This window comes from Molothrus aeneus, chromosome 16, assembly GCF_037042795.1.
Source record: "Molothrus aeneus isolate 106 chromosome 16, BPBGC_Maene_1.0, whole genome shotgun sequence".
NCBI classification, from domain to species: Eukaryota; Metazoa; Chordata; class Aves; order Passeriformes; family Icteridae; genus Molothrus; species Molothrus aeneus.
The window spans coordinates 2,949,026-2,968,092 of NC_089661.1; the positions used below are offsets into that span (position 1 = coordinate 2,949,026).

At 45.5% G+C, this 19,067-nt stretch overlaps 1 protein-coding gene across 3 annotated transcripts in view; it reads left to right on the top strand.

The window, feature by feature from the left end:
• The first annotated feature begins 6,183 nt into the window (after positions 1-6,183).
• The window catches only part of NPRL3 (NPR3 like, GATOR1 complex subunit), a 43,612-nt gene continuing 30,728 nt past the window's right edge, over positions 6,184-19,067 (top strand). The window contains exons 1-3 of one of the 3 annotated variants that reach the window (XM_066560571.1): positions 6,184-6,320; positions 7,579-7,648; positions 15,892-16,021. In XM_066560571.1, the coding sequence (XP_066416668.1) occupies positions 6,203-6,320; positions 7,579-7,648; positions 15,892-16,021 (318 nt within the window). In that variant the 5' untranslated portion in view covers positions 6,184-6,202. Of the gene's footprint in view, positions 6,321-7,578; positions 7,649-15,262; positions 15,307-15,891; positions 16,022-19,067 lie in introns of those variants that run through there. The other 2 variants (XM_066560573.1, XM_066560572.1) reach the window with 2 other exon arrangements.

The following is a 19,067-nucleotide window of genomic DNA, read 5'->3' on the forward strand; positions in this document are numbered from 1 at the left end:
CGCACTGTCCTCCTTGCCTGCTGGCCTTATCAGCTTCTTGCTTCTTAACCTAGCAGCTGTGTGGTCCAAAGAAATTGTCTGGACATGTATTGATACATGAGCAGAGAGATAATGCTGCAAAATTCCATTAATGAAGCTTTAGGACACACCTCTAAGCTGAAGAGCGTGTGGGCTCCAGCACACTGAGGAGCCTGGAGAGGAATCTGCATTTATTTCCTCCCTTGGTGCACAGATGTGAACACAGGACTCTGGGCCTTCCTGACCCAGCCACTTCCAGCATATGTGTAACATTTCACATAAAATGCTTTGTAGGTAGTGGTAGGGACAGGCTGGGAGATCTGTAGTGCAGCTCAGAGGAGAAATGAAATCTTGATTTTTTAAGAGTAAGTGCAGATTTTGCCATTTGCTTCAGGACTTCACTTTGCCAGCCTCTTGCAAAGAATTAGGGACTCACTTCACAATTGCTGCCTGTGATAACACTGGTAGTAAGAATTACTTTGGATACAGGAATAGAGAGTTTGTGAAATTGAGTATCGTGCTAGAAAAAAGTGTGTGTGTGTGAGAAAGCCCAGTCAGATTTCTTTTTTTATAATCCTCAAACTGCACATCTTTGATTTCTAATGATGTGATCTTACTGTTAGTTGTTCCCTCACTATAGAACACGAAATAATATGATGCAGACATGCTGCTCTTTTCAAGGTAAAAGAGAGTTTTAAAATTTTTGACTTTAATATTTATAGATTTCTAAAAGTGACAGTGGATTGGAGGGTGACAGTGCCATCTCTCCAATGACACTGGATAAACCAACAGTTTATCAAATTTCTTCTTTTCTATAAAAGAATGCAAAACAATAAGTTATTTACATTAAGTGTGTGAGAAAGTTTGTTACATACAAGAATGCAAACATCAGAGAGCTTAGAAAAATCTTTAAAAATCAGGGCGACAGTTCCCTGCACCGTAAAATAGCCCTCAGCACTCCAGTTAGTGCTGGCTGTGTTGTGCTGGACATGCACAAGAGCTCCTGGTCCCACAGCAGATGGCTGGTACCATCAGGGCATGGGCCCTGCCTGGGTGCAGGACCAAACAAGCAAAACAAAGACCAGCACAGGTCTGTAATCACAGATAAGTGGGCAAAGTGTCAAAGAAATACCCTACTGGAGATGGTTGCTGCAGAACCTCTGGGAATAAATATCCTGCCAGCACATAAAGCAGAGGTAAATCTCTTTGCCACGCTGATAAACTACAGCAGCCTCAGACATCAGACACCACTGAGAGCTGGCAGCTGTGCAAAGAGCACTGGCTGGTGCAGTCAGAGGGCTCAGATAATGTTCTCTGCCCAAGCAGCCCTTGTGTGGAGAAGGTTGGTGTGTCTCAGGCAGAGATGTGTCTGCATTTGACAGCAGCACTACCCACGGCCACAGAGGGTGTTCCCCAGCCATGGCCATCCTGCTAAAGGGAAAACCCTCCTAGGGATACTGATCCCAGGGTGGTGCATGGACTGGGGGTGCCCAGCCTATGGATACCTGTACCAGAGCACAGGTGTCACACAGGAGTGTGCCCTGAGCCCCTCAGGAGCCACAGGGAGCTGTGCTGTGCTGCTGGAAAGGTGCTGGGTTTGAGGTGGCACCCCTGTGTGTGTGTGTGGCAGGGATCTCTTCTGTGCTGTCACATGGGCAGAGGTCTCTCCTCTCTGGGCAGACTCCATAGCCTGGAGGAGTTGATCCATACTCTACAAAGAGACAACACTTTCCTGGGCTGTGCCTCTGGCACTGCATCCTGGGCTCAGGGGGAATGAACCAGTGGTGGGGTCAGAACCAGGGATGGGGTCAGACAGGAACTTCTGTATCCTCTGGTGTCCCCACTTTGCTGGGACAAGTGGCACTTGCAGAAGGACTCTGACCCATCCCTTTTACTCTGCACTGGGCTCTAATTTAAGCTTCTCTGCGTGCCATCTGTCACACAAATTAGAATAAACCTTGGGCTTTCCCAAAAGGCAGGCACAAAGCACTTGGGGCCCCTGAGTCTGCAAGCCTGGCTAGGTTTGGGAATCTTGAATTATCATCCCCTCCATGGAGGCCAACAACTCCTCTGGGATTTAATTTCAGATTGTGTTCAATGCCACAGCTCCTCCTCAGTCCTCCTGACCACGGGCTGGGTAATTCACTCACTTTAAGAGGGGATATGAAAGCAGACACATCTGAGACACAAGGAGGACAATTGTTTTACCATAGGGAATATTATCAGAGGGCTCTTTGTATACCTTCCCTTTGATAGTGCCATACACATCCCCTGAAAACTCAGAGCTCACTCTGGCTACACAGGTGCAGAGCAGTGCAGTCTCCAGTTCAAAGAGCCACTGACAGCATGGGCAGAGCCAAAGCAAGGAAAACATGGCATTTAACTTTATACAACCTAAATGCATGGCAGTGCCAAGAGAGGCTGTATTCATCATCCCTTGCTACACACATTCCCAAAACCTGCAGTTTTCCCATAGAAAATTTACTTTGAAAATAGAGATGCGCTTGTGAAATATCCATTTACATAATGTTTTTGTCTCCTCCCCAAAGTGCTGCCTCTTCTGTGTTGTGTTCATGGCAGTGCTCCAAGCTCTCCTCAGTGAGAGTGCTTTTAATCAGGGGTTACTCAACCAAGCTGTGACCCAGATAAACACAGGGATAAGGCACAGACTGTGAGGATTCCTTCCTATTCTGTGTAACCTGGGCATTGCTTCTCTGTGACTGCAGGATTAAGGTTTGTGTGCACACAGAGTGGTGTCTGCACAGGAGGATTCATCATCACTGAAATCATTATGGAATTTGAATTATTTTTCTGAGAGTTATTCCTGCACTATCTCAAATGCCAGAGCAGCCAAAATGTGACAGTGGTTTGCTAGAAGGAGCTCATTGCTCACTCAGGATCAGGGCTGTGCTGGGGATTGTCGTGGGAACAAGCCTGGTGGGAGAAGTCTGCTCCTCAACACAACGTGACATGGAAAATAACCCAGCTTTGCATGAACCTCTCAGCCAAATTCCTCATTGCAGTGCTCCAGCTACCCATGGGGTAGTGAGACAAGGGGGTCCTGGCCTCAGGAGTGCAAAGAGCTGGACAACATGATTGCTGCTGTTCCTCTGTCACAGGGCCAGTAGAGAAGACACGTCCTCTGGGAAACGCCACCAAACCTGCCTTCCTCTCTTCCTGCTGCTTCTCATGATGATCCACAGCTCCACTGCAGAATCTCAGCCTTTGGGCTGGTCATGAATCTTTGTCAGAAAATCACCAAAGGGGATATTTTTTTTTTAAATTAATATAGGTCTTTTTAAATCCAAAATCTGTTCCAAAAGCCGGCTACCAGAATTTCTCATTTTAAACTGCAGAAGCAAGCAACAGACCTATTAGCTAATTGTAAAAGGGGGATTCTAATTTCCAACATCCCTGATTATAAATCCAATTGAATGGAATCACTGTGAGATCAGGGATAACTTTCCCCACGGGCCTGTATTATCCACAGGAATTGCCTTCCCCTCAAGGAGAGTGCTGTGGATAAGGGGGGGACATTTATCTGCTCTAACTCTGAAATATTTGAGGCATATTACATTTTGAAAGTCTGGAAAGTGGAGTCTAAATCCTGGCTTTACTCTTTGATTTCCTACCAGGGCTTGAAGAACTTGCAATCATTGCTTTAAATGACAAGGCTAACTACAATTAAATGTCCAAGAGCTGGGAATGACAGATAGGCCTATAATTTATTATTTGAGAAAGTAAAATTATATTTTGAAGCAGGCACACTGAAATTTTAACATGACAGCCCAGTGCTGGTGTACAAGGAGTGCTCTGCTGTGATAACACGACTGGTCTTTAATCACCCCAGGACAAGTCTCTCCCCTCAGCATTGCCTTCTCTTGCTCAATTGTTATCACTGGCCTTGTGCAGAATGGCCCTGCAGATTATAACCTGCTGGGGCTGCTCATCTCCCTCTTCAGCCACCCACCTCTGCCCTGGGTCCCTGGGGGGACTGCAGAGCAAAACCCAGAGTGGGGATACCTCAGAGTGTCCAAGCATCTAAGTAATGCAATGAAATACAGAAGAATTTACATAAAAGCCCAGGGCATCCTCAAATATAATTGCTGATAACTTCTGATCTTGTTTAAACACAAAAAAAAAATGAAGGCACCAAGACTTCTGCCAGGGGAGTAATGTCACCTTCCTGCAGAGGCAGGAGTAAAAGCACAGGAACCATGAGGCAGGGTGTGTCAGAGCTGTGAAGTGAACATGAGCAACAAGCCCAAGCCAGCCTTTCCATGAGCATGGGGAGCCCACAGGTCTGACTTCCACAGCTGCCCCCCTGCAGGCACCCTGGTGTCACAGAATCAATAAGGTTGGAAAAGCCCTCTGCAATCATTCATCTGCAATATTGACACGCTGGATTTGGCAGCTCTGGTGGAAGCAGTCTACTGCCAGATGGTGGAAGAATGGAGAGGGACTGGAAGGGAGGACAGAGGGATTCTCCACCTGCAAATCCACCCTCAGTGGCACCCAGGCTGGCACAGGGAGGGTGGAGATGCACATTCAGCCCCTGCATCCCATCTTTTGTCCATGGCAAACCCAGGAGAGGTGATCAGTTCCTCTCCCATTAGGGAAAAAGCATCCATGGCCTCATTCCAACCCACAACAAATTCCCTTTGTTCTCACAATTAATTTACCCTTCCCCTCAGTGTGCAGCACATGTGTAATTAGCTCTAGAAAGGCAGAAATGTTATTTCAAAAAACTGTTTGAAATGTCCCAAAGAGGCATTGCAGCAGGTTTTACCCATCGTTCCTTTATTTCCATTCCCACTCTAATTACCAATGGGCCTCCTTATTTAATACTGTTTTATGGAGCTCTTCTTTTCTTCCCTGTTGCTATTAGAAAGTTGCTGATGCGGAAAAAAAAAAAAAGAGGGAAAGTATCATGAGAAGAGTCATGGCAGACTGAGCACACTTTGAAAAATCTCTATTCACACCCACAAGGTGTTAGGTTAACCCAGCACTGTCAAGTCCACCACTAAACCATGTCCCAAAGTGCCACATCCACATGTTTTTTTAAGACTTCCAGGGGTTGTGATTCCACCGCTGCCCTGGGCAGTTCCACTCTTCCACGAGGATGATAACCCAGGGGGTTTTGGGCGTGGGGGAGATGATGAGCCCTCACTGCTCTTTGTTACCACCTCTCAGGAAAGTTCTGGAGTTCACTGAACTGTCTGAAAGGCCACAAATGATCCAAAGTGGCCAAATAACAGCATTGGGTGGTCCAGGATCCAGCAGCCCCTGTGGAGGGATCCAGGGCTGGGGCCACCATGCACTCTCTGGGTATGGGGCTGAACTGGGGGTGCTGGGCCATGCTGGGGCCACTGGGCTGAGCTGGAAGGTGCTGGATGCAGGCATGTGAGGCACTGGAATAAACTGGGAGTGTGTGGAACAGGGAGTGGTGTCCATGGGACACTGGGGTGATTGAGAGAAAGTAAGCATCAGGTGATGGTCAGAACTGGGGGCATTGGGCTGTACTGGGAACAGGGCTGTGTGTGAGGTGCTGGTCTGGACTGGGAATACTGGGCTGTACTGGGAACAGGGCTGTGTGTGAGGTGCTGGTCTGAACTGGAGGCACTGGGCTGTACTGGGAACAGGGCTGTGTGTGAATTGGTGCTCTGAACTGGAGGCACTGGGCTGTACTGGGAGCAGGGCTGTGTGTGAATTTGTGCTCTGAACTGGGGGCACTGGGCTGTACTGGGAGCAGGGCTGTGTGTGAGGTGCTGGTTATAACCGAAGATGTGGCTGCGGGTATTTCTCCGCAGAGGTGCTGGTGTGAACTGGGAGCACTGGGAACGAGCTGTGGGGGCATGAGATGCTGGTCAGAACTGGGGGCACTTGCCTATATTGGGGATGGGGCTGTGTGTGAGGTGCTGGTCTGGACTGGGAGCACTGGGTTGTACTGGGGATGAGGCTGTGGGGCCATGAGATGCTGGTCAGAACTGAGGGCATTGGGCTGCACTGGGCACGGGCCGTGGTGCGCAGGGCCCGAGCAGAGGCGGCCCCGGGCAGAGCCGCCCCGGGCAGAGCCGCCCCGGCCGCGCTGTCCCGCCGGTGCCCGTAGCGGCGGCCGCACCGTGTGCCGGCGGAAGCGGAAGGCGCAGCGGCCGGGCCCTTCCTGCGGGGAGCCCGAGCCGGCATGGGCGAGAGCACCAGCCCCATCAGCGTGATCCTGGTGAGCTCGGGCAGCCGCGGCAACAAGCTGCTGTTCCGCTTCCCGTTCCAGCGCGGCGCCGAGCACCCCGCCGCGCAGGACAGTAAGTGCCGCCGCCGGGAGCTGCGGCTGCCCCCGCCCGCAGCAGCCTCCGCCGGGGCCTGGCATCCTCCCATGGGGGGCTGGTACCCCACACGGACCCCTCAAACCGCCCGTGCGGGCCCGGAACCCGCCCTCACATCCTTCACATTGTCTATGGGGGCCTGGCACCCCTCACCTGGCACTCCGTGCCCCTCACACTCTGTCGGTATCTATCATTCCCCCCAGACACCTCTCACACTCTGTGGGTACCTGTCACCCCCCCCAAACACACCTGTCACACCCTCTCTGGGTACCTGGCTCCCCTCACTCCCTCTGTCCATGAGGACCTGGCACCCCTCACAGCTCCCCATGGGACTCTGCACCTCTCAGCCCTTGCCCTGCCGTGCCCTCACTCCCCCCAGGTGCCCTGGCACCCCTCTCATCCATCAACTGAACCACATCAGTGCCAGGTGTCCCTGTCCACCTGGGCCAGGTGAATCCTGTGCGTTTTGGGAGCTGCAGGGGAAGGAGGAGGCAGGATGAGAAGGAAGGCACTGATATGGAAGAAGTGATTCAGTAAACACTATAAGCTTTAACCAATAATGGGTAGGAATTACAGAATTTTAGTCTGTGGTCTTGAATAGTGTGCTGGAGGAGGTTTAATTTCTCCTGGAAAACAGGAGCATGGGATTATTCAGGTGCCAGCACTGCTTGCACCTCTCGCTTTGAGGCATGTGATTTGGGACAGTGCCTGTGGGGTGATGGAGCTGTGTGATCTGGGTTGTGTGCTGGTGGCTGTGTGTTGGGAGAAGTTTAACTCCTCTGCTTAGGTTGTGAGACAGTTTATGAAGAGAGAATAATCTCTAATTCCCTTTCCATTTTTATAGGTGAAATATGAAAAGATGGGGGTTTTTTTGTTTTTGTTTTTTTTTTTTTTTCTGACTGCTTCCCTGCCACCCCCCTCTTTTTTCTCTGCCACCCCTGCTTTTTGTTGATAAAGGATTTCCCTTCCTATGACTTTGGGAGCATTGCAATTGTCTCAAAACCTGAGCAATAAGGAGGGAAATTGCATTGGTCAGACTTTTACTTTTCCCTCTTGAACTTCAAACTGTTATCTGTGTCAGTTTCTGTGTATGTTTCACTTTCTCCTCTTCATCCCCTGGAGGATAAAACTTTTCTCCTATTTTTTTAATGTTCTTTTGAGTGAGAATAGAAAAACATAAATACACACATTAAGCAGATTTTTTCCAGGGTAAATTTATCTTTATTCTTTGCTTCAGACAAACCAAGGAGTCGATATGCTGTGAATGGCTCTGGTGACAGCACAGAAGATCAAGATGGGGACTCCAGGTAGGAGGGAAAACATTTCTTCTGCCTGAGAGGTTGAAATGGAGGAGAGGCAGCCTCCTGCTCTCTTGCCTCCTAGTTCCTAGGCACATTCTCCTGGACTCTATGAACAACAACCTGGCAAAAAATGCTTTAATATCGAGTTATGAGCAACTTAGTGCTTAGGAAAGAGGACTGTCTCACCAGGGAATGCTGCTGAATCTGTTGTTTCCTGGGCAAGATCAGCTATTCTTGCTTGTTAGAAAGGCAATATTGCCCTTTCAAAACTAGGAGTATTAATCCTTTGGCAAAATCCCACTTTTCTTTACCTGCCTACTCCTAACTGGATATATTTTTAAGTTGCCTCAACTTCTTCCCTAGCTCATGTAATGGTCTCTTGGAATTGCTGTGCACTAATGAATAACTAATTTTGTTTCTCCAGACAGAGCTGCTGTTGTGTCAGTGGAGTGACACAGTGGCTCAAAAGGAAACTGACACTTGAAGAGAGTTTTTTAAGTACAGGAAATCAGAGGGTAACAAATGCACTGAAAATAGGCAGTGTGGTGTTCAGTATGTGTTTATTTATGGATGGACTCTCTAATTAGTTTTGCTGAACATTTGAAATCTGCTGTATAGTTCTAAATTTATCACTACTAGATATGAGAGAAATCTGGGAGAGAAAAAGGTTTTTTTGTCTGTTGGCCCACAGTTCACTAGCAGATCTTTTTTCTGATGTGTATTTTTATTTCCAGTATTAATAAAAAAGAGGTATTTGCTATTCTTCTCTTTTATAAGAGTACTAAAGAAGTAACCATCACCTTGTCAATGTAAGATTGTTGTTAACTTTATGACAGAGAATGGTTTAACTGAAATTAAAATCACCCACATGACTGTAAATATCCATAAGTTAATTTCATTTTCCAGGACTGGGATCTTATGAAAACACATTTTGCTTGAGGTAATTTGTATCTCTTGCCATTCTGATGCCTTTGAAACCTTCAAACTCAACCTTTGGTTGTGTGTCCAGTGAGTGCAGCATGGACAGGGCACAGCTGCAGGGGGAGCAAACCATGTGTATCTTTGGGAACTGGTGACTGGCTTTTCAGGCTGGGCTGTGGACAGCAGGAGAGCTCAGTGTTCAAAGCCCTGGCTCTAGAAGTTCCCTAGGTAGATTAAGAAGGTGTTGGAATGATACCAATTTCTGTCTGACACTGTTTTGGCAGGTTGGACAAAGCCCTTCATGTGTGGCTGTGTTTATTGTATGTTGCCTGTGTTGCTGAGTTAGTGTGAGACAATATGTGGTTACTGCAGTGATGTAGGAAAAGCTTTTATCATTTCAGATGATGGTCAGGTGAGAAAACTGCTGGTGTTTTCCTGAAGCAGATTTTTACATTGAATGTGCTGGCAGGTAACCTACACTAAACAAATATTTAGATTATTTCATTGTAGTGATGTCCAGGACACCAGGCATGAAAGTTCATGCTTAATCTCCTGCTCAGGTATTTGTTGCTAATAAAAATTTTTTTTTCAGATCTGTCTGTATCTCCCATGCATATGGAAAGGGAAATAGAAGAGCAGCAGCATTTCTGTTGCTCTGAAAGTTTATTTATTCTAGATGCTGGGTATTGGAGTCTAGAACACTGCTGGTGCTGCTTATATGGCTGGGCATCTGTTTTCTGAAATTCAAAATCCCTTTCAAAACTGTGTTTGTTTGCAGCTTGATTACAGAAAGCTTTTTCCCAGCAGCAATGTAAGCATCACTCTTAAATCCCCTGCATCCCACACAACTCCTGTAGCAGTTAAATGTGTCCTCTTCAGTGGTACCTGCTAGTAGAAGAACATGCTGATGCTCTTTATATACTGAGTGTTGTTAATTCAAATTAGACAAGAGAAGCTTTGTTGGCAAAGTTTGTATTTTTCACTGACTGATGAGGTGGAAAAAATATGCAAGTTTTAAGTACACAGATGCTTCTTCCAGCAGAAGACAAAAAGGCATCTTCAAAACTGTGCAATGGATTGCTCCAACTTTGATTTGTGTCAGGCAATTTTAGGAGTAACAGAGGTTGGTGCCTTGGAATAGAAGAGATTCCAAGGGGAGAGTGGAGACAGAGAAGTGCAGATCCCCTGGAGGGAGGGAGATGCACCTGCTTTGTAAGCTGGGAAAGGAAAGGAGTTTAACCTTCATATGCCATGGAACCAATATCATCATTGATTTTTTTCCTCACCAACATTATAAATTTTTGCTTCAGTGTGTGTGTTTTCATTGAAGATCAGGTTATAGAGACCAGGAATGGAGCAACTGGTTTTGTGAGAGCCATTCCTTCAGTGGCAGCTCCATCCCTGTAAGATCCTTCTGCAGTGCAGCAGTTCCCTTCCTGGACACTCAGTGCACATGGAGAGAGTTCATCAGCACAAAGTCCAGTCTGTTTTCTGGTGGTGATGATTTTCTGTCTGAAATTGTCCACAATAAAAGTAATTTATGAAGTGGTTTTGTATTATTTTTGGAAGACTTCATCGAGGAAGAGTTGGAAAAAGTTTCTTTTCAATCCCTGCATGTCAGGAGCACCCATGGGTGGTTTTGGTGGCACAAAGTGAGGCTGTGGAGTGGGCAGACTGCTGGGTTGGGTTGGTGGTATATGGCAAGTTTGATAATGTTGTAGGGTTGGGGTTTTCCCACTGCATGCTCAGTACAAAGGTTATTTCAGATTTATATTGTAGCTGCAGTAGTTCCTAAGAAGGTTGGAGTCATCCTTTTTTATACTGGATGCCTGTCTTTAATTTATTAGTAATCTAGTACCAATTGTGTCCTAGGTAAGATTTACTGTTGTTTTTTCCCCATAGCTATTGGAACCCAGATCAATTACTTTGGAACTGACCTTTCTTAATGCTCTCAGGAGGGACAAAATCAGATCAGTTTAGGTGCCTTAACTCCATTTCCATGTAGCATATTTGTACAGATAATTGGATTTCTTTTAGCCTCCAGGCTCAATTTCCTGATCATTGTTATGCTTTTTGGTTTTTTTTATAGACAATGGCAGCTTATTCATGATAATCCTTCCCCAGGTTCCTGGGGTGTGTTTGCTTGTATTCATTTCTGCTCAATGGGGCTGTGTTTGGGTCTGCAGAGTACATATTTTATTTCCTGCTGAAAGCAAGTTGAGCAGCAAAAGTGTTTGAGGTGTGTTGATGGTGGCCATGCAACAAAAAGGTATTCAGAAGACTGTCACTGTCAAAACAAATTGCTTGTCAAGTGTCTCTGTTGGCTTCTTCTCAGCCTTTCATCATTTGCACTTTTCAAAAACATCCTTCAGTTTCTGAGTGTTTTACCAGGAATACACCCCCTCCCAATGTTTATGGAGATGCCTGCCAGTCTTCTTTCTTTCCCCTGAAAAAATAGGAGGCAATAACTCCTTTGAAGCCATAAAATAATGCTATGTTAAATTGGTTTGAAATAGTTTTTTTTGTAGTTTTTTCTGAAGGTGGTATAGCCAGCAAGCAAATATTCTAATGAGGAGGCACATATAGTAACATATGTTACAGCAGACTTTGCATTTTTAGTAGCAGAGCTGACTAACTGAAGGAGTTTTAGCAAATTTAGCAAATGCTTCTGTTATAAAAACCCCAAGTTACTGACAAACAAGGGTTTGAATGTCCCTTTCTAACAAACAGTAGTTCTCCTGTGATAACATTTGTTTCCTCTGTCCCTCTTTCACTGGACTCCAGTGTTGTTCCTTGTATTTGTTCTGAAAGGCTTCCTTTCTGTAAGCCTGTGCTTTTCCATTCATGCACCCATTCCTTGAAACACCCTTCCTGTAATGTCACCCCATTGTGTAGTTTGTCATTTGGGCTCTCTAGGTTCTCTTTTCATTGTCACTGGCAGAAATCTGGGTTTTGTATTAAGTAATTGTTGGAGGTTTTCAGTTTGCCTCCCCTTTCTCATGTGGGTTAGTAGAAAGCTTTTATCAGATTAATTTTTCAGTAGATTTATGAAGTTGTTTTATGAAACAAGTCCTTTTTTAATCTTAATTGGGGGAAAAAGTGGCAGTTGGATGTTAAAATGGAAACAGGTGTTTCTGATATAAAAGTGAGTACAGGTGCTAACTCAGTCCTGCTCTGTACACCTGTTGTAAAGAAGGGTTTAGGATTCTTTGCCTTGAAAGCTTTTCCAATCCCCTTTTCCTAAGCTGTGCTTATTGCCTGGGGCACAGAGAGGGGCAGGGAAGGATTTCAGTGTGCTGTGAGTCTGGCCAGCCTTGTGTCTGCTGTGAGGATCCCTGCAGGAGCAGTGGTGGCTGCGTGTGCCAGGCCCTTCACAGAGTCCTGCAACAACAAACACTTGGCATCCTCTTTTCCTAAGTCTTGTGGGTATGGAAGCTTTAGAACCAACTGGGAAGGGCTGTGGGTTGTTTAAGGCTGCATGGGAGGTTCTTTGGTGGAAATGATAGCCATAGTGTAGGAAAGAAACTGAGGTTTAGAATCTGCTCTAAATCAGGCTGCAACCTCTGCTGTTTCTCTTAAGGTAAGCATGAATTAAAAAGTGTCCTGGAAATCAGCTCCATAAATGCTGTGTACTGTGGGAAGACACATGGCAGCAGCCACTGCTAGTGCAAGGACTAAATTACCTTAGTCTGTTTTCTCCATGCTGTCAAACAGCCTGCAATGTATCCCTGGAATTCACCTTCCATTAACTTTAGACTCTCCTCAACAGTTATATTTCCTTTACAGGAGTTTAACCCTTAATAGCTCATCCTTGTTTTTAATATTATCTCTTTTTTTTTCTCTTTTGTATTGTGTGTACTTGCCTCGTTTATTTTCTTTTGTTGTGTTTTGTTTTGTGTTTATGGCCATGTTCCCATTTCAGAGACCAATGTCCTCTAACTGATGAGCAATTGGTTTCAGGGTAAGACCAAACATTCTAAACAATCACCTTTGTCTAGAATGGCTTTCTTTTCTCACCATCCTTTTAATTGTGCTTTTGTTTCTGGTTTCTGTTTTACACTGAATGATGAGAAAATCATATACTAAATCACAGTGTCTGTAGGAAATGTATTGCTAAAGGTTTGTTCCAGGATAATTACCAAGGTCCTACTAACGTTTCTGTGCTTCCTGTAGGGAATCCAGAATGGGTGTGGCACTGTCCCCTCTGTGAATTGGGAAAAACTGGGAGGCTCTGGGAATGCAACAAGTATAGCCTTGGCATTGTAGTTATTCCAACAAGGAGCCCTGAATCAAATTGTTTTCTGAGGAGAAATGGCTTGAAAGTACAGCTCAGTGAGTAATCTATTTAATCCCAGGGTAATGATGGAGAGCTCTTTAGAGGACCCAGGTTTGAACAGCTGTGCTGGTTGCTTGTTTTAGGTGCCCCACTCAGCTGAATGGGATGAGAGAGGGAAAAGTGCTTAACTCAGGGCCCCAGAAGGAAAAAAAAAAGCATCCTTAGTCCCTGCTTAACATAAACCTCACCTACATACTCAGATCCTGTCTGAACTACTTCAAAGAAAAATTCTTAATAAGAGCCTTGCTTTGAATTCCTGTGGCATATACAAAGTTACAATCTCTTCTTGGGGGAAAAAAAAGAATTCATGTTTGAATCTTCCCCCCTTCTTTTCAATGTGCTGTTGCAATGTTGTGCTCTGGAGAGGAGTGGTAGAATATTTTGGAGAAATCAAAGCTTTTGTTTATTGTATATTCTTTCTGCCTGCTGAATTCCTTAGTACAGAAGAGGTTTGCTTCCCCCTGGAATTCACAATGCTCAGACTAATCTCATAAAAGGAGAAGGGTTACTGCCCAACTGCAAAACCTAATCTGCTTCTAGCAAACTCTTGGGCTCTGAGAAGTCAGTGTTTTTAGGTCATCTTAACATACCCCAAAGATGGGAAAACGTGTGTTGAAATATTTAAAGTGTCATTTTCTAAGATGAGGTGACTAATTGAAGTAATGGGAATAACACATCTGCTGTTCCTCAATTTCCCTATTGTCCTGAGGCCTAAGAAATGTCAAAATTATGTAGAGCACTGGGGGTTAAAAAAACCCAGATAGCAAAACTATAAATCCAGGCTGTGAGAGGAGGAGAATGGGGCTGGAGTGCAGGTGACTCTTGGGAGAGCCTGTGGTGATAGGGGGTGCACCTGTGTCAGGGTTCTATCCCTGAGCATGTCCTTTGGCTGCAATTCAGTACTCTCCCATACACAGAAGACCCTGGTAGTGAGAAGATCCTGAGGACTTTCCAAAATCAGCCTTTTAATCTCTTCCTCCCCAAAGAGCCACACGCGAGGTAGGGCAGACTGGGCTGTTGGTGTCAAGAACTCCCCTGGGAAACTGCTGAATTCCTACCTTTAGCACTACATTTATCTGTTAAAGGATCTGCTGGTGTAATTCCTTGTGGAAGTTATCAGAATGATCAGTTTATCAGCTCCCAGGTATCCTTTGCCAAGGCTGGAGGAGGGAAGGGTAACTCATTTCTTACCAGGAAGCCGACATTTTCTAGTTTGCCCTCCTTCTCCATTCACCCCCCAAAACATATGCTCCTTTTGGATCCACTGCTGTTCCCATCTTCCTGGCTCCATGATGAGCCTATTAACGAGCTGCTGAACAGGGCAAAAAGAGGAGGAGAAGCTCACTGCTGTCGTGGTGACTTTTTTTTCCTATTTTGAATGTGATCTCCAGGGACTGTCAGCCCAGGTCCTGTTCCAGCGCTTTGCCCTTTGCTCCCAGACTTCCCAAGTTGTGCAGCCCAGTGGCTGAGGAGCATGGGCTCAGTGGCCCCAGGAGTCTCTGGCTAGTCTCTGCTTGCCCTTAGCTTGGAGTTTGGAGCAGAGCAGCCAGGGATTTGGAAGTTTGTGCACAGCTGCTCCTTCCATAAACCAAACATAAGCAGAGTGCTGTGGTCAGAGTGACCTGTTTGTACAAGCACCAGGGGCTTTGGCAGTTTGGACCTGTGTGGTCCTTCATCTCCAGTATTTGTAAATAAAAGGAATTCCCCCTGTGTCCTTGAGTGCATTTGTCTTAATTTCTGTAGTGCTCCATGACTCAGAGGGAAGCAGGACTAAGCTACATTAATTGCTTCTCTGGGCATGGAGGGCTCACTTGTGGCCAAGAGATAAGGTGAGCACAGCACACACCCATGCCTGCCCTCCTCTCCGAGTGATACTGGGTTATCTGGGCTACCTGCCTGCTCTAGGGGGATGGTCTGGCAGGGGCACACATCCCTGGCTGTAAATACACAAAATGCAATAAACATTTCATTCTTAAAAACCAGCTCTCATCAGAAAGTGGTCTGAAATTCATTTGGTCAAGTAGGAGCTTCTATAAAACAGATGAGGAGAGAACTTGTTAATAACAAGCCTTGCACTGCTCCTATTTTAGAGCAACAAATTTACTCTAGCAGCTGAGTCCTCTTCCCTGTGGGTTTGGGCTTCACTGTCCCAGGGGACACCTTGAGGAAAACAAGTGTTGGTAGAGACCAGACCAATGCTCTGAGGCCATCAGAGAGAGCAGTGTGGAATTCCTCCCTTGTCACACGGGATTTTTAGCTGGCTTTGACCCCTTGTGGGTTCTTGCCCTCCTGTCTCAGAGCTGCTGCCTTGCCCTCACCAGTCCAGAGCAATTCAGTAACCCCATGCCTGGGCACTGGGAAGGGCCTGGCCTGTCATGAATGTGATTTATCAAATGAGAAAGCCCAGGTGAGGCCAGGGCTCAGCTCTTGGAAGGTGCCAGTGGTCTGCTGAGCACAGGTTGAGATCTGTTAAATGAGGCAATTGGAATGTCACTGATGAGCTTTGGGAAAGGAAGGACGAGCATTGGCTGTGTTTCTTTTAATTGAATCAGCTCTTTTTTGCCTTCCCCTCTGCCATACTGGGTGGCTTAAAGATCTCTGTTGTGCTTGAGTGACAGGCTGTGTCAATATGTAATTGCTTAGTAAGTTCATTAACCTGCAGCTAAATCCAGGCAATGGCTAACTCCAGCTCTTTTTATATTTAAGCAAACTGCATCTAATCTTTTCAATGTATTTTGCTGAGCATGTAATTAAATGAGCATGACCCTGCAGTCTTTGTTGTGAACGCTTCCTGTTTTATAATTGTGATGATCTGAGGGATGTAATTTAGGGGTCCTTAATTTTACATAATTGGTGGTACTCCAGGTACAGCAATCCAGTCACAATTTACAACGCCTTAAAAACTTTGGAGTTAAATATATCTGTATTTGGAGGACTGTTTTGGGAGTGTGCTTTTTGAAAACTGTAATAACTTCTGTTTCTGCTCTTCAAGGTTTTCAGATGTCATCCTGGCAACAATTTTGGCTACCAAGTCAGATATGTGTGGCAAAAAGTTTGAATTGAAGATTGATAATGTTCGCTTTGTTGGCCATCCCACCTTGCTCCAGCATGCCCTTGGGCAGGTAGGTATGAGATCCCCTCTGGGGACCTGCCTTCCTCACAAACTGCCTGGTTTTAGTGAGGAAACCTGCAATTCAGAATGGGCATGTTGGCTTTTGATCCTGCTTTTACTTCCTGATGCTCCAAGCTGTCTTTTACTTATTCTGGGTCAGTGGAGTGAGTGGCAAACTGAGGGAGCTGTCAGTGATCACAGAAACTCTTCTGGTTACTGTAGGGAAGCAGTGTGAGTAAAGAGAAGTAAAACTGGGCACTCCAACTCAAAAAGCTGCTTCTCACTATTTTAGTTACTGCAAGTTAGCTTTTAGCACCTCTAATTAGTGTGGCAGTTAAAAAAACACCACCAAAACCCTTCACAAATGCTAAAAACTGCGTCAGCCTTGTTTGGCTTTTAACTTTTCCTGAGGCTGAAGATGATCCACAAAACTTAGATGGAATATGTAGGATGTTGAAGGAGATCTAGAATTTTCTTGTGGACCAAGTCAGGCTGCTGTTTGCATTGAGACCTTCCTCTAAGGCCTGTATTTTAGGTGCTTAGAATGAGAGCAGTGTGCTGTCTGGGCTATGCAAAAGGCCCTGCTTAAATCCTGCAAAGAATTCACCTGCTTCTGTATTCCTGATATTCTCTGTCCTGTTCCTTCTTCCTGCTCAACTGTAGGAATGAACTAGGTTTTGGTAATTTCTGAATCCAACACTGATCCCTGTCACTGAACTTCTTTGGTCTCATTTTTCATTGAATTTGCTAAGTCATTCCTTTTTCAGGGGAAAAAGTCTGCTTGCCAATTCTGTCCTGCTTTCTAGCTATAATTAGAGGTGGAAACAGCTTGTTGGTAACTGCTGCATGATATTTAGAGGACCAGACTGCTTTAATCCCAGCAAGGAGCTGCCCTAAAGCATCAAAAGATGCTACTTTGGGAACTCAGTTGTGAGTCTGCAGGAAATGTCATGAAGGATCACCAAGACTCAGTCCTGAAAGGTTAAACTGTCTTGAAGACAGGATTCAAGTGTGCCCAAGCTGTGCAAATCCATCAGCAGCCCCAGACAAGGCAAGTGGTGAACCAGGCCCAGGGTCTGTATTGGGACCCCAGCCAGGAGCAGAAGGGGACAGGACAAGGGTGGGATGTACTAAACCAGGAGACAGACACAGATCCAAGGTCCATCCTGGACACAGCACAGCTCCAGGCCCTGGGCTGAGCTTAAATGGGGCTCCCAGGTCATGGACTTGGGGGGAATTTGTGTGGGAACAGGTCCTGCCAGGGCCATTTAAGGTGGTGCCCTCCAGGCTCTAACAGCAGTGGCCTGTTCTCCCTCAGATAATTTTTCTTTCTTTTATTAATCTCCTCTGAAAGGTTCAGCTTCCTAAATGTGCTCTAAACGAGGTTGAAAATTTGTATTTGCATTTTTTTCACCACTTATTATTGTACATTCTTTCCAATCATTTTAATCCTAATTGCACGAAATGTCACTTCAGTTTGTCTAAATAAAATTGCATCTGGGCAAATAAAGTTATAAGGAGTTGTAAACACTTTTTTGTTACTTCTGAAGGAACTTCTTTTTGGGTGTGTCTTATCACCCTAGGAGGCACCCCAGAACTTTCTAGAGTCCAGAATCTTCGAGATGTGGCAGCCATCTCTGCTGGTTTGTGTCAGTGTAAATCTGGGACCCTCCTGCAGTCAGGAGGAACCAGATGGAGCTGCTTTTCCATGGAGCTCAGGCAGTGTCTGGAGTAACCCAGCAACCTCTGCTTTGAGTTTCCTCAGAGTTCATACTGCAGTAAATTAATCCACAGGACAGCTCAGCAAATTCTTACCCTGATGAAATTCAGGAGTTACAAGAGCACAAACATTTAATCCTGTGTGCCAGATTGCTTTTTATGTAGCAATGTTCTGAACTCTTTAAATTCCTTCAGCATTTTCTTTCCCAGCTCAGTCTTCTTCTTTTTTTCTGGACATGAGTTGATATGAAATCTAGCCTGCATCCCAACTGATGTTAGTGGTGGTCGTTTCTCTGATTTTAAGGAAGGACCAGGATCAGTCCTTACACTTGGAAATTCACAAGATGTCCTGGAACCTGTAACTCCAGAACAGATTGACACAGTAAACTGCCTTTACCACTCTCCCATCACTGCCTTTCTGACAGAATGTAATTTTCACTTTAGGACAAAAAAAAAACCCCAAATATGTATCACCTCTTAGTTTTCTAAACGTAGAGCCTCCTGAATGAAAGCAGTCAGATTTTGGAGTTCAGTCCTGAGCAGTTCACTGCTGGTGCTTGGAACCTGTGGGGAAGGGCAGATGTGCTTGCCCTGGCTCAGGTGCTGCACATACTTAGGGTAGAGACCAACTTTTGTTTGGCCTGGCAGGTTCCAGCTGTTTGCTCTGGGGATGGGGTGGGTGTTGAGCAGGGAGCCACAGGGGAGGTGGGAATGTCCTCTGCATTTTGTGCTCCATCTTGTGGTGACACGTGCTCCCTTTGGAGCTGCTCTGGCTGTCCAAATTCCACTTGCTTGTCTCAGCTCCAGCTGTTTCTTCTCACTGGCAAGTTTGAATCTGCCTTAGGAATGGAGCTCTCTGCTACAAAGAGAATAGAGGGGCTGGATAATGTGTTTGAAATCCTGCAGGAAGGGAAAAATCAAACCTTTTAGTTTAGTACTGCTGTTCTAGAGCATATTTTGTGTGATAAAAGCAGCAGCTTGTAACAGGATGGAATTTGAATGAGGATTTTAGGAAAGGAAGGAATAGGTGTGGCCTGAGATCTGTGGAATCCTAACAGTACATCTGACAGTTGTGCTAAAACATTTAAACCTAAGGTCTCTAATGATGCTAAATGTAATAACAGAGACATTAAGTAAGAGTGCTGTCTTAACTGACCCTCATTTCCATGCTTGTGTTTGGTTTAAGTCTTCACAGCTGCTCACCAAAGGCAGTGTTGTAGAGTAACTGTGACACTCCAGTTAAAACAAAAGCATAGTTCTATATTTTGTCAGTCATATTTGATGTTATATATTGATTTGTCTACTCTCTTTTCTCAACTTGTTATTTAACTATATAT